Genomic DNA, 12865 nt, shown 5'->3' on the forward strand with positions numbered 1-12865 from the left:
CAGCTAGAAAATCAAGGACCATTTGGATGGAAGCAGTGAAAGGATCTATGTCCCTTCCTTGAGCCCAATATGTGAAGCGTTTCCACTTACTCAAATAAATCTTTCGAGTTGAAGATTTATGGGAAGCTATCAAAATATCTCGAACAGAGTGAGATAATTGAGGAAGCCTGGCATGGAGGAACCAAGCAGTGAGGTTCAGAGAGGGAAGGGAGCGATGAAACTGACCCGACTGATGGATCAAAAGATCTGGAACTAGGTCCAGATGCCAAGGTCACTCCAATAGAAAATGATGTAGAAAGGGGAACCACACCTGTCAAGGCCAGTAAGGAGCAATGAGGATCAATGAGGCCTTCTGAGTGATAGCTTTCTGTATCACTTGAGAGATTAGTGGGAAGGGAGGAAATGCATACAGAAGTCCCCGGGGCCAAACTTGGACTAGAGCGTCTCTGCTGGGCTGGCCTGGTAAAGGGAATAGTGTGAAATAATCTCTGCACTTGCTGTTTTGGGGAGTAGCAAAAAGGTCGCAGCAAGGCTGACCCCACTTGAGAAAAATATCTCTCACAACAGAGTCTTTCAGAGACCACTCATGAGGCATGAGGATAGCTCTGATCAACTTGTCCGCGATTTGATTGGACTTGCCGGGGATGTGCGTTGCTATCAGAAACCGCTGAGAAGAAATCGCCCATTGCCACAGTCTGAGTGCTTCTCGGCACAGGGGGTAGGACCTGGTTCCGCCTTGTTTGTTGATATACCACACTACAGACATGTTGTCTGTCTGGATTGCAATCGTTCCCAAGGGAAGAGAGTCTTGAAGGGCTTGCAACGCTAAAAGCACTGCTCTCATCTCCAGAACATTTATGTGCAAGTGGCATTCGTCTGGTTGCCATGTGCCCTGGACAGCCCTGCCCTGATAATGCCCCCCCCACCCGATCAGGGAGGCGTCCGTTGTCAGAGTAGCAACCGGAGGGGAAGGAACAAAGGGTCTTCCCAATAAGAGCTGAGGAAGACATCCACCACAGAAGATGATTTCTGCATGCCTGCGTAATCATAATGGTGTGGGACATCGGAAGTTGCTGGTATGACCATTGTGCAAAGAGCATCCATTGAAGGATTCTCATGTGGAATCTGACTAATGGAAGCAGAGGTATGGCAGCCGCCATAATTCCCAACACTTTCAGAACTAACCTGGCTTTGATTCTGTTGTTGCTGAAGAGGAGTGAGACCAGTTTGTGTATGTCTGTTATTCTCTGATCTGTTAGTCTCGCAGACATGTTGACTGTGTCTAGATTTGCCTATAAAGGTAATAGTACGACAAGGCGACAAAACAGACTTTTCGCAATTTATTGAAATGCCTAACTTTTGACAAATGCGAAAGGTGTAATCCCTGGCCATTAGAAGAAGATGCTTGGTGGGAGCTGTGAGGAGCCAGTCGTCCAAATATGGAAACACCTGGAATCCTTGTCACCTCAGGTGAGAAGCTACCACTGCCATGCATTTGGTAAACACCGGGGCAGTGGTGAGACCAAAGGGCAGGGCCCTGAATTGAAAATGACTGGTTCCCAGCCTGAAGCGGAGGAATCTTCTGGAGCGTCTGTTCATTTTATGTGATAGTACGCATCCTGAAGGTCTATAGAGCACATCCAGTTTCCTTTTCCCAAAAGGGAAGGATGGACTGCAGCGTGACCATCCGAAATCTTGTTTTCTTGACCGACTTGTTCAAGATACTGAGATCCAAAATTGGTCTCCAGTCCCTGTTTTCTTTGGAACTAAAAGAACCTGGAGTAGATTCGGATCCTTGCTGGTCTGCTGGAACTGGCTGAATTGCTCTTTTGCAAGCAGCTTTGAAATTTCCAAAGCTGCAAGATCCCTTTGAGCGGTGGAACATCTGGAAGGGATTTTTGATCGGTTTGGAATGCGACGAAGGGAATGGAATAGCCTTCGAAATGATGGACTGTACCCACTTGTCTCGAGTTAGGGATAGCCAGGCTTCTGGGTACAGTGACAATCTTCCCCGACTGCCTCCGAAGGTGGACAGTCGGGCAACACCTCAGGGATGCTGAAAGGGCTTATCGGAGAAAGTTTCTCGATTGCCCTGGTTCTGCGGACCCCCCCTGCCTCTAGGGCGACGTCTACCATTGTTGTTCCCCCCTCTGCCTCTGGCGGGGAACCGCCTCTCGTCGTCAGGTGAAGTCCCTTGAGATTGTTTACGGAACCACATTTTCCCATTTTTCTGGCCTTTGGGGTAAGGCCTAGAAGGAGTAGAAAACGGACTCCGACGGCAGAAAGAGTCTTGCCATCAGTCTCGCACCTAGTCAAGGTTTCTTTCACTTGAGGACCAAAGAGAGATGATCCATCGAATGGGGAATTAGTGAAAGACGTTTTAAAGGGGTCCGCAAAATTGCATAGCCGCATCCAGGCATGCCTACGTAAGGCCACACCTGTCCCTGCGGCCCTGCTCGCTCCATCAGCCGCATAAGAAAGGAGGCGCATGGAGGAGTTGGCTATGGAGTTCAGGGTAGCCAGCTGAGTGTTCATCTTATCTTGAAAACCCGCAGCTGTAGGATCCTTCAACATATCACTCGCTTCTTTGATCAAGTCCCTTTGAAGACGAGTAAAATGGCATAGGTAGTTCAGCGTAACGCATTGCAAATGTCGCTGACGTGAACATCCGCTTCCGTACCTGTCCATGGACCTAGATTCCTTGTTAGGTGGATGGACAGGTACTGAAGGATCAGCTAGTTCCTTTTTAGTGGCAGCAGCAACTACCATAGCATCCACAGAAACTCCTTTTGTCAAAAACTGTTTATCTGCTGGTGCCGTTATGAATTTTGAGGGTCTCCTGGGAGTGGGGTCCACCGAATCAGGAGCCGTCCATGCCTTTTGCTACCACCTGCATGAGGGGGGCAAAGGGGGGAGACACCCAGGAGGTGGAAGGACGAGCCAAACGCCTCAAGGTACACAGATTCATCCTCCGAAGGGTTGAGGGCTGGCCAATTTCCCCTCTGCTTAAGGATTTCCAGAATGTCTGCAAAGGAGACATCTTCAGAAGGGGAACGGGGGGAACCCTCGGAATCCTCTAAATCTGTGTCAGAGGTGACGGACTCAGGTGAGTCTATGTGTTTCCTCTTACACTTTCTCTTCCGAGGGGGCTCTTCTGCCAAAACAGGAGAGGCCTCGGAAGAGGATGAGATCCCCACGGGGGATTCCTGAGGAGCTGGCTCTCTGCGGTCCGGGATGAGGGAGTGAGTCGACTTGACCTGAGGCACCGAAGAGGGGGGGGCGGACGGAGCCGACTGTGGGGTAGAACCAGGTTCTAACACACTCCGCATGACCTCGAACGCACCCCTGTCAGGCAGAGCCAGAGGTCCCCGCTCCGAAAAGCTAAAAACCTCCCTCGGCACCGACAGTGATGGCTCCGAGGCCGATGTCGGAGCCGAACTTACCAGCGCCGAAGCCCCGAGAGGGAGAGCGGGGTCGGACAAGGGTCCGATGCCACTCACCCCCTCGGAGCCGACGATGGAAGTCCGGCGCCGAGATTCTTCCAAGGAAGAAATCGGAGCCGACGATGGAGCCGAAGACAATTGTGTCGGCTCCGACGCTACCACAGTCTCGGTTCCGAAACGACCCGGCTCCGAGCTCAACGGAGTCGGAGGAGGAACATATTGATGGACAGGGGCAGGCATCGACTGATGAGTCGGGCTCTGAAGCATTTGGGCCAGTGCCTCGGACTTAAGAAGTCGACTCACTACCCTCTGAAGGTCATGATCCGACAGCCTCGATGACCTAGAGGAGTGAGATTTATGGCTCCGTTCAGACAGCAGAGGAGATGCTGGAGCCGAATGAACGGAGCCAAGGGATGGTGACCTAGATCTCTTCTTAGATGTCGGCTCCGAAGGTCTGGTCGGAGCCGACAAGGGAATTTCTAATACCTCGGCTCCAGCTGGAGCCGAGGGAACCACAGAAACTGTAGACTGATACTCATCGGCTCCAGCCGGAGCCGATGTAGACGGAGGTTTAGTAGCCTTAGGTCTCGGCTCAGTAGCTGGAGCCGAGGACCTAGAAGCCTTGGAGGGCTTCCCAGAGACAGAAAGGGAATCCTCAGGCTTGAGTAAACCTCTTAGGATCAATTTGTTCTTTCTTTCCTGCAGGACCCTGGGACTGAAGCCGTGGCATACAGCACAGGAGTCCTGCAGGTGCAAAGGCCCCAGGCAGTAGACACAAGAAGTGTGACCGTCTGTCAGAGACATTTTCTGACAGCACGCATCACACTTCTTGAAGCCTGAGACCTTTGTGTCTTTAGACATCTTAGAAAAAAAAAAGTGTAATCACACACACCCAGTCACACACTGATTACACCCTATCTTATTTTTAAACTCAAAAAAATAAAACAACTATCAAAGGTTTTAATTTAAGAGAAACAACACACACACCACTAGGGAATGGAAGAAGAAGGCCTGAAGGCCCGAGGGAAGAACTTATAAGTTCTTGTGGGGAAGAAACGGGATTTTAGAGAAAAAAGGGAGAGAATTCCACTAAACTAAGGGAAACAAGAGTTAAAATTAAAAATAAAGGGGTTTAAGTATACTAACTTTACTGAAAGTTTACTCACCAAGAAGCCGGTAGAAAACCAACACCTCGATCGCTGTAGCGGCAAACGAGATCTGAGGTAACTCACGCCTAGCATTGTGGGATATAAGGGGAGCCTCGAGCCGGTGGAACCAACTCTCGAGCTTTTAGAGTGGCCGAGTCGGAGCCGAGGTCGGCTCCGAACCCATCCAGCAAGAATGAAGGCGAGATAGACAACTTAACATTTTAGCTTTAACATGATCTGGCAAAGTTTGCTCCTTAAGCCAAGCATACCTTCTAAGAACAGACCCAGTGACAGCAGCCCTGAAAGATGTTTCTAAAGAGTAAAAACCACATTGCAAAGTATGTTTACCAACTTGTTCAGCAGAATGCATTAAATCCTGTAATTCTTTATTTTCAACACAGTCAGGAATCAACATCATTTTCTGTTTAAGTAATCCAATAATATGCTGCTGATACTTTAATATATGAAACTGGCAGTTTAAGGGCCTAATGGTCAAAGTAGCAGAAGTGTATACCTTCTTACCCCATCTGTCCAGGGCCCTGGAATCTCTATCAGAGGGGGTAGGGTTTTTGGCAGTAGTAGCCTTAATGCCTTTGGGTCCCTGTGAAATGGTCTCTGGGTCCGCAGTAGGATACTTAAAGAGGAACTTGTGAGAGTCAGGTACTCTGTAATACCTGTCAGGTTTCTTGGGTAAAGTATCTGGGGCCAGGTTAGATTCCAAGAAGCCATCAGCTACAATGTCCAGTACAGGAGGGATAGCTAAAGGCCTGTGTTGAGGTAGGAGTAAGAATTCCCTAAGCCACTTTTTGGAGTCAGAGTAACCCTGGCTTTCCCAGCGGAAATGCTCCCTAAGAGTGTGCAAAGTTTCACCAAAACAGAAATCTACTGGAGGGGAAGCAGAGGGTATGGAGTCCTGTGCATCAGAATCCTCATAGGTAGATAAGGGCAAATCCTGGTCATCAGAAGATACAGAAATTTCAGAATCCTGATCAGAAGAATCAGAAAGAAAATCAGTTCTAGGTCTCTTAGAGGGAGAAAGCTGGCTTCCCCTATTTAGAGTAATAAGGTCTTCAGCCATTCTTATCATTTGTTTTTTAGGCATATGGGCCTGACCATGCAGTTTGGATTCAGTTTTCTAGGCGTGGATCGAGTTTTAGGCCTTGACGAAGAAGATGGCATTGGTTTGATATGCAAGTCAGTAGGCCTGAATACACACTCAGAAGCCGGTGCCTGCACAGCGGCTCCAGACCCATCCAAGGTAGAGACATCCGCAGGTTCCATAGTCAAAGAAGCATCTCGCGGCATACCCAATTCCGAATGGGTCTCAGTAGAAGCCTGTGAATCTGAAGTAGTGGGTATCAGGGGCTGTGAAAGCGCCTCACTGAGTACCGGCGAACTGGCGACTAGCTTAACGTAAGCTTCGTCGGCAGCTCTGTACCTATGTGGTCTGTCTCTTTCTTTATCTTTACGTTTTTTCGGAATGTCAGTAGTCGGATGGCTTACCGAAACCATTTCTGGATAATTAAACCGAGTACCGAAATACTTTGATGCAAAAATGAACCGACAACGAATAGTTTGAGGATTGGATAAGGCACAAAACCGACAGAGAGGGACATTGTGGTCTGGGCCTAAGCAAGGAATGCAGTACAAATGAAAATCTTTATGAGGTATTTGCTTTCCACAAGTAATACAATTGTTAACTTTTACTGACATCAACAAGAAAAAGGATCCCCAACGGGGTACTTAGCTTTTTTGAAGACTTCGGTTCTGAAACTCGAAAACGAAAATTTCAGGAGTCGGCCGACCGGCACTTGCGAACTGCTTCTGATTCGGGCACTGCATGGCAAGAAAGACTGATGTAATGGCATCAGCTGCATCCTTTATACCCCTGACTATCTGACGTCTGGAAGAAGAGACAGCAACCGACGCAGGACCCAAGACTTTGATAACCAGGCCGGCTGAGGGCTTCCTGCAAGCAGATAACCCAAATGTAATGACTGCATCAGTGAAACACGAAGAACATCAGGGATGATCCATAAAAAGGTGCATTGACAAAGACTTAAATGGCTTCACGCCACAAAATCACATAGGTGCATCCAGGCGTGTCTCCTTATGGCCACACCTAAAATGGCCTCTCTAGTTGTCCCTTCAGCTGCATGAGCAATAAGCCTCATGGATGAATTTGACAAAGATTCCAGGGTAGCCAAATGGAAAGCAACCTTTTCTTGAATCTCCTCAGAAACAGCTCCGGCCAGGGTATCCAATAACACATTTGATCAGACCCCTCTGAAGTCTGGCAAAATGCACCAAAAAATTCAAAGACCTTACAGCAAAGGTCGATGATGCACAGACCCGCTTTCCAAATCTATCCATCACCAGAGACTCTCTGCTGGGTGGATGAATAGGGGAACTCTCATCGGCCAGTTCCTTCTTTGTGGCTGTCGCCATGACCATGGCATCAACAGTTAACCCTTTGGCCCAGAACTGTTTGTCTTCAGGGGTGGACAGAATTTTGTCTGGTCTCTTGGGCATAGGTTCAATAGTATCAGGGCCTTCCATACCCACTGAGAGATTAACTGAATGAGCTCATCAATGGGTAGAGTCACAAAAGAGGTAGATGACCAAGTGTCAAAAGCCTGCAGGTACACTGACTCCTTGAAAGAGGGATTTTGGGACTTCTAGTCACCCCTCTGTTTTAATTCTTCCAGAATGTCTCCAAAGGAAATATCATCAGGGAGTGACCTTGGGGATCCCTCTCCTTCATCGAAGTCAGTGTCTTCGGTGATTGATTACTCTGGGGAATCCAAGTGCTTCCTCTTACACTCTTTCTTTTTAGCGACCTCCTCAGTGGGGTGATCAGGGGAGGTATCAGAAGAGGAAAGAATTATCTGGGTTTACTGCAGTCTCGGCACCCGCTGACCCAGTGGGAGTGTGGAAAGAATATCCGGGCATGAGGAGGAAAGAGATATTTGCTCTGAAATGGAAGGGGCCGACTGTTTCACTGTGACAGTCGGGGCTCTCTCCATTGCTTCAAAAGCTGGCTCCCCTGAAGAGGGACGGGAGCCTGAAATTGAGAAAGACTGCTTCAGAACCTAACTCACTAGCTGCTCTGAAGAGAAAGCGCCAGAAACCAGAGCCAAAATGATTTGTGCCAATGCTCAGAGTGCAGAGAAGGCACCGAAAAAATAGGAATCGACTTCCACTCCTCACTGCCGACAGGACAGATATGGCTCTGACAGGTCTCTGGATCCGAATGAACTGGAGACCTCACAGCAGGAACCAGTTCTGAAGACAGGGATATCTCCGGAACTGATGCAGTCAGTGCTGGGCAGCTCAGAGACAAAAACTCTAAGGCTTCAGAAAAAGTCAAAGGAGGAAAAAAACAGAGGGGTAAAGGAAGAGTCAGCTCCTACACCTGTGGGGGCCGAAGCCGAAGTGGTACCTGACAATCTTATCACCCACAATATCTTATTCACCATCTTATCCACATCTTTCTTAGTTAAGCTTTTGGAGGAATGGGTAGAAAGGATGGAGAGCGAATTTGCCTTTCCAGAATGGGCAAAGGCAACCTTCTGGGAAAGGAGTCAATAGAGGGAGAATATGAAGTTCTCTGGGGAATCATTATGGAAGACTCGTCAAAATGCTCACACAGTGCTGACGTAGTCAGCAACAAGGGAGATGTCTGCACTGATAATTTTGGTGCCAAAGATTCAGGATGCTCCTTGCACTGACATCTTAGGTGCCAAAGACTTAGTCTGATCCTACAGTCTCAGTTCCATATATCCCTTTGGGACTGAAGTTTTACTTATGGAGTAAGTCAGTTCCAAGAATTCTAAGGGAACCAAAGACTTTGATCTTTTTAAACATGGTGCTGACGGAGTAGAAGGCACCAACAGACTTCCCTTTTTTGACTTCTCCAACATTTTAGTAAAGGAAGATGAGGAAGAAGGGGGAGACACATCGTTCTTGCTCTTGGCCTTTTCTAAACCAGATATAGCTTCAGTTGAGGCTGATGGAATCATACCCTTCAAAATCAGTTTATTTTTTCTTTCCACTAGCATCCTGCGACTGAAACCATGACACAGAGCAGTCTTTTTGAAGGTGAACAGGGTCCAGCCAACAGACGCACAATAAATATCAGACCTAGGGATTTTGTGCCCTCATTTCTGGCATCTTTTGAAGCCAGAAGGAACTTTAGGTTTGTCAGCCAGAATTTTCATAGCTTAAAGTTCTCAACAGTGATTTAAACAGGTCAGCTATAGGCGCACACACACACATAGAAAGTCCTCACAAACAGGAACACTCAACTAATAACAATAAACAGCCTTTTTTTTAAATAATAGAAAGTAGAAGGATGAAACCAACAATGACAGGCCAGATTATACCAAGTTATACAGAAAGGAAGGAAGGTAGGAAAGAAAGGAGAAGACAAGTTCAAAAATCCTAGAAATGAAGTGGGTAGAATTAGAAAGCAAACAATTAGCAAGATTAACTATAATAAGGTTCGAAAGAATTCAGAAAAAAAAAAAAAAAAATATATATATATATATATATATATATATATATATATATATATATATATATTAAAAAACACTTGGCTCGAGAGCAATGGCAAACGCGTCTGTCACAAAAAGTGGCAAATGAGAACTGAGGTAACTGGGAGAGAAGCATTCTGGGTAAGATTTAGGCTCGAGAGTTTTTGGCTACCGTGAGCTGTAGTAACAGCCGAGTCAGTTCTGATGCTTGGAACTAAACCCATATGGCTAGGATAAAATGAGAATTGACATCATCAGATAACTCAAAGATGAGTGACAAATTAAACCAGAACTCTGATGGCCCCTGTGAAAATTTCTGAAAACAGATCCACAAAAAATTGTCTAAATATACTGCTGATTTACTCAATCCATTATACAGAGTTTATCAGAAATCTACTTAGAAATATGCATCTCTAGAATGTGTAGCTCAAATATCAGTGCCCCTAAAACATTATCAAACAGTACTAAACTGCATCTGTGGACTGCAAACTATTACTTTCACACTTCATTCTGTACATCGGTATAAAGTGTCTTACATTTAGAATGCACATTAAAGATGAAAAGTCAGTGAAATTATACAGTCAACAAAGAAATTCTTAATGAGGTAAGGAACAAACTAAAGCAGCCAAACATTTCAAAGTCTCACCTCTTCTTCTTTTACAGTGCTTTGAATGTTAGAAATTTCCTTCTTGACGTATTTGATAGCATTACCCATACTAGCAGACAGAGGCCGACACTGAATTAAAAAACTGGAAGAAAAATAACATTTTAAATAAGTCTTGTTATAATTTTTCCAAAACATCATACAAAAAGTACAGTTGTGTACACTTAACCATAAATGTAGATGTTCAAGTGTATTCACTGTTGCAGTCATCACACTTGGGTTATCCTGCCAGGGGTAGCCCTCAGTTGGCCTAAATACCAGAGGTTTAGTATTTCTGCATCAGCTGCTGTCGCTCCAGGACTGATGTCAGGTCATCAATGGTATAAAAACAGGCAGCAGACGCCATTACATCAGTTTTTCTTGCCCCAAATGTCAGGAGCCCCCAAACAGGGAGCTAGTTTATGGTGGAATAATACCACCAGTAGAAAGTAAATACCAAATAGCCCTGTAAAGAGTGAGGAAGAGAGAGAGAGAGACACGGGGGCTGGAGGGTAGGAAACCAGGACTGCAACAGTGAATACACTTGAACATCTACATTTCTGGTAAGTGTACACAACTGTACTACATTCTTCGTGTTTCACTGTTGCAGTCATCACACTTGGGTTGATTCCCAAAGCTGAAGAATGGGTGGAGGCAGTCAAGAAGAGTTGGGACTGGCTAGTATGCCCTGCAGGACTGCGGTTGCAAAGCCTGCCCTGGATTTGGAAAAGATAGGCAGGTGGTAATGCTTGGTGAAGGTATGAACAGAACTCCATGTTGCATCTTCCAGGATGTCCCTGGTAGGGACCCCTCTGAGAAAGGCTGCAGAGGGTGAAGTTGCCCTAGTGGAATGTGTTCTAACCCCCCCATGGGGGTGGTTTCCCGTGGTGTTTGTAACAGAAATGGATACAGAGTGCTAACCATTTGGAAATGGTTTGTTTTGATATGGCTTTGCCCTCTGCTCCGGTGCAAAGCTGACTAGTAACTGGTCAGATTTCCTAAAGGGCTTAGTCCTATCCAGCTAGGATCTGAGCTGTCTGTGCACATCTAAACAGTGCAGGATCCTTTCCCCCTTATTTTGAGGTTTAGGGAAAAAGGTGGGCAAATGAATAGATTGGTTGAGAGCCACACTGAACACCTCTTTAGGCATGAAAGTTGGGTTAGTCCTGAGGGAGACCCTGTCAGCATGAAAAATGATGAAGGGTTCCACAGCCATAAGTGCTTGTAGCTCAGACACTCTTCTAGCTGAAGTGACGGCCAGAAGCAAGGCTGTTTTCCAAGAGAGGAATTTTAACTCTGCTGAAGCTGCAGGTGCAAAGCGGGGTAGTGTGAGCTTTTCCAACAAGCAGGGGTAGGGGTTCTTCCTGGTGGAATAAGGTTGTTAGCCCCTCTAAGGAACTACTTGAAGACGGTGTGTGAAAAGAGAGGTGACTATGTGCTGTAATGTGCAGAGATGGCAGAGGCATGGATTTTAATAGAAGAGAAGGATAGGCCCCTGTTAAGTAAGTCTGCTAGGTAATCCAGGATGAGAGGTAAAGAGGGCTGTGCTGGTTCAGCTCCTTTAGCCTGGATCTAGGAGCAATACCTATTCCACTTGTCAGAATAGGATTTTCTAGTGCTGGGTCATCTGGCTTCACATAGAATGTCCAGGACCTGCTTGCTTAGGCTGGCCATTGGAGGAGAAGTCAAGGAATAAGCCAGGCTGTCAGGTTCAGGGTCTGCAATTGTAGATGCAAGAACTCTCACTCCTGCTGAGTCAGGAGAGTTGGAATCTGAGGGAGGTGCCATGGAGGCAATGGAGAGAGACTGCACTGTAGTGGGTACCAGTGTTGGCATGGCCAGTCTAGGGCAATCAGGCTTACCCTTGGTCTTTCCTCCCTTATCTTGAGTAATACTCTTGTAAGAGGAGGTAGATGGGAAAATGCATAGATAGAGACGTTTGCCCACTGGAAGGATAGGGCATTCACTTTCCAAGCCTTGCTGTGATGTTCCCTGGTGTAGAATTTGCTGAGCTGGTGGTTGTTGGGGGAGGCAAATAGGTCCACCTTCAGGGTACCCCATTTCTGGGTCACAAGGCTGAAGGTGTTGTGGTTTAATTGACACTTGTGTGGGTCTAGGAGATTTCTGCTTAAGTTGTCTGACAGAGAGTTTTGGTTGCCTGGCAAGAATTGTGCTAGTAGGTGAATATGCATGGCTGAGGCTGTGTTCCAAAGGGTCATGGCTAGCCTGCATAGTGGGTAAGAGTGGATTCCCCCCTGCTTGTTGATGTACCACATCACTGTGGTGTTGTCAGTTTTGATTAGTAGAAGCCCCGGAGAGAGTAGGGATCTGAAAGCTGTCACAGCGTGCTGAACAGCTAGCATCTCTTTTTGGTTGATGTGCACAGATGAATTTAGTTTTGGCTCCAGTGTCCCTGAATGCACCTGCCATCCAGGTGTGCACCCCAGGCATAGTCTGATGCATTTGTGATTTGGGTCTGGGCGGCATGGGGTTGTGAAAAGTGAAGTCCTTTGTTGGGGTTGCATGCTGCTGCCCACCAAAGAAAATCTTTCCTTAGACAAGGTATCATAAGTATAACAGTTTCTAGGTCCTGAGAATGTTGACACCAAAGGCTTTTTAAGTACCACTGAAGTTTCCTCATATGCAGTCTGGCATATGGAATTAGTAGAATGCAGGAGGCCATGACCCTAGAACTTCCAGGATTTTCCTTGCGGATAACTAGGTTTTGGTGGCCAGGTGAGAAAAGTAGGCTGTCAGACAGGCCTGTTTTTCTGTAGTAAGGAATGCCATCTGGGATGCTGTGTCCAAGCTTCCTCCCAAGAATACAGTTTTTTGACTGGGGACTAGTTTGGATTTATTTTCATTTAAAGTGTACTCCACTGATGTTAGTAGGTCCTTTACAAATGTCAGGTGCTACAACAGCTTTTCCTGACTGTCTGCCTGAATCAGGCAGTCGTCCAAGTAGGGATAAATTTGAATATTTCTTTGTCTGTAAAAAGCAATGGCTGGAGCCAGGCATTTTGTGAAAACTCTGGGAGCAGTGGATAAGCCAAAGGAAAGTGCAAAGAACTGATAATGCATAGATCCTGCCCTGAA

The 12865-nt window shown here is 46.5% G+C and overlaps 1 protein-coding gene across 2 annotated transcripts in view; it reads right to left on the reverse strand.

The window, feature by feature from the left end:
* Positions 1–12865, reverse strand: part of EIF2B4 (eukaryotic translation initiation factor 2B subunit delta) — a 979702-nt gene that overhangs the window by 227792 nt on the left and 739045 nt on the right. For both annotated transcript variants that reach the window (XM_044061494.1, XM_044061493.1), the window contains exon 9: positions 9773–9875. In XM_044061494.1, coding sequence (XP_043917429.1) covers positions 9773–9875 — 103 coding nt within the window. The remainder of the gene's footprint in view (positions 1–9772; positions 9876–12865) is intronic.

The sequence above is a fragment of the Protopterus annectens genome, chromosome 2.part0, assembly GCF_019279795.1.
Source record: "Protopterus annectens isolate FY-2018-M chromosome 2.part0, PAN1.0, whole genome shotgun sequence".
NCBI classification, from domain to species: domain Eukaryota; kingdom Metazoa; phylum Chordata; order Ceratodontiformes; family Protopteridae; genus Protopterus; species Protopterus annectens.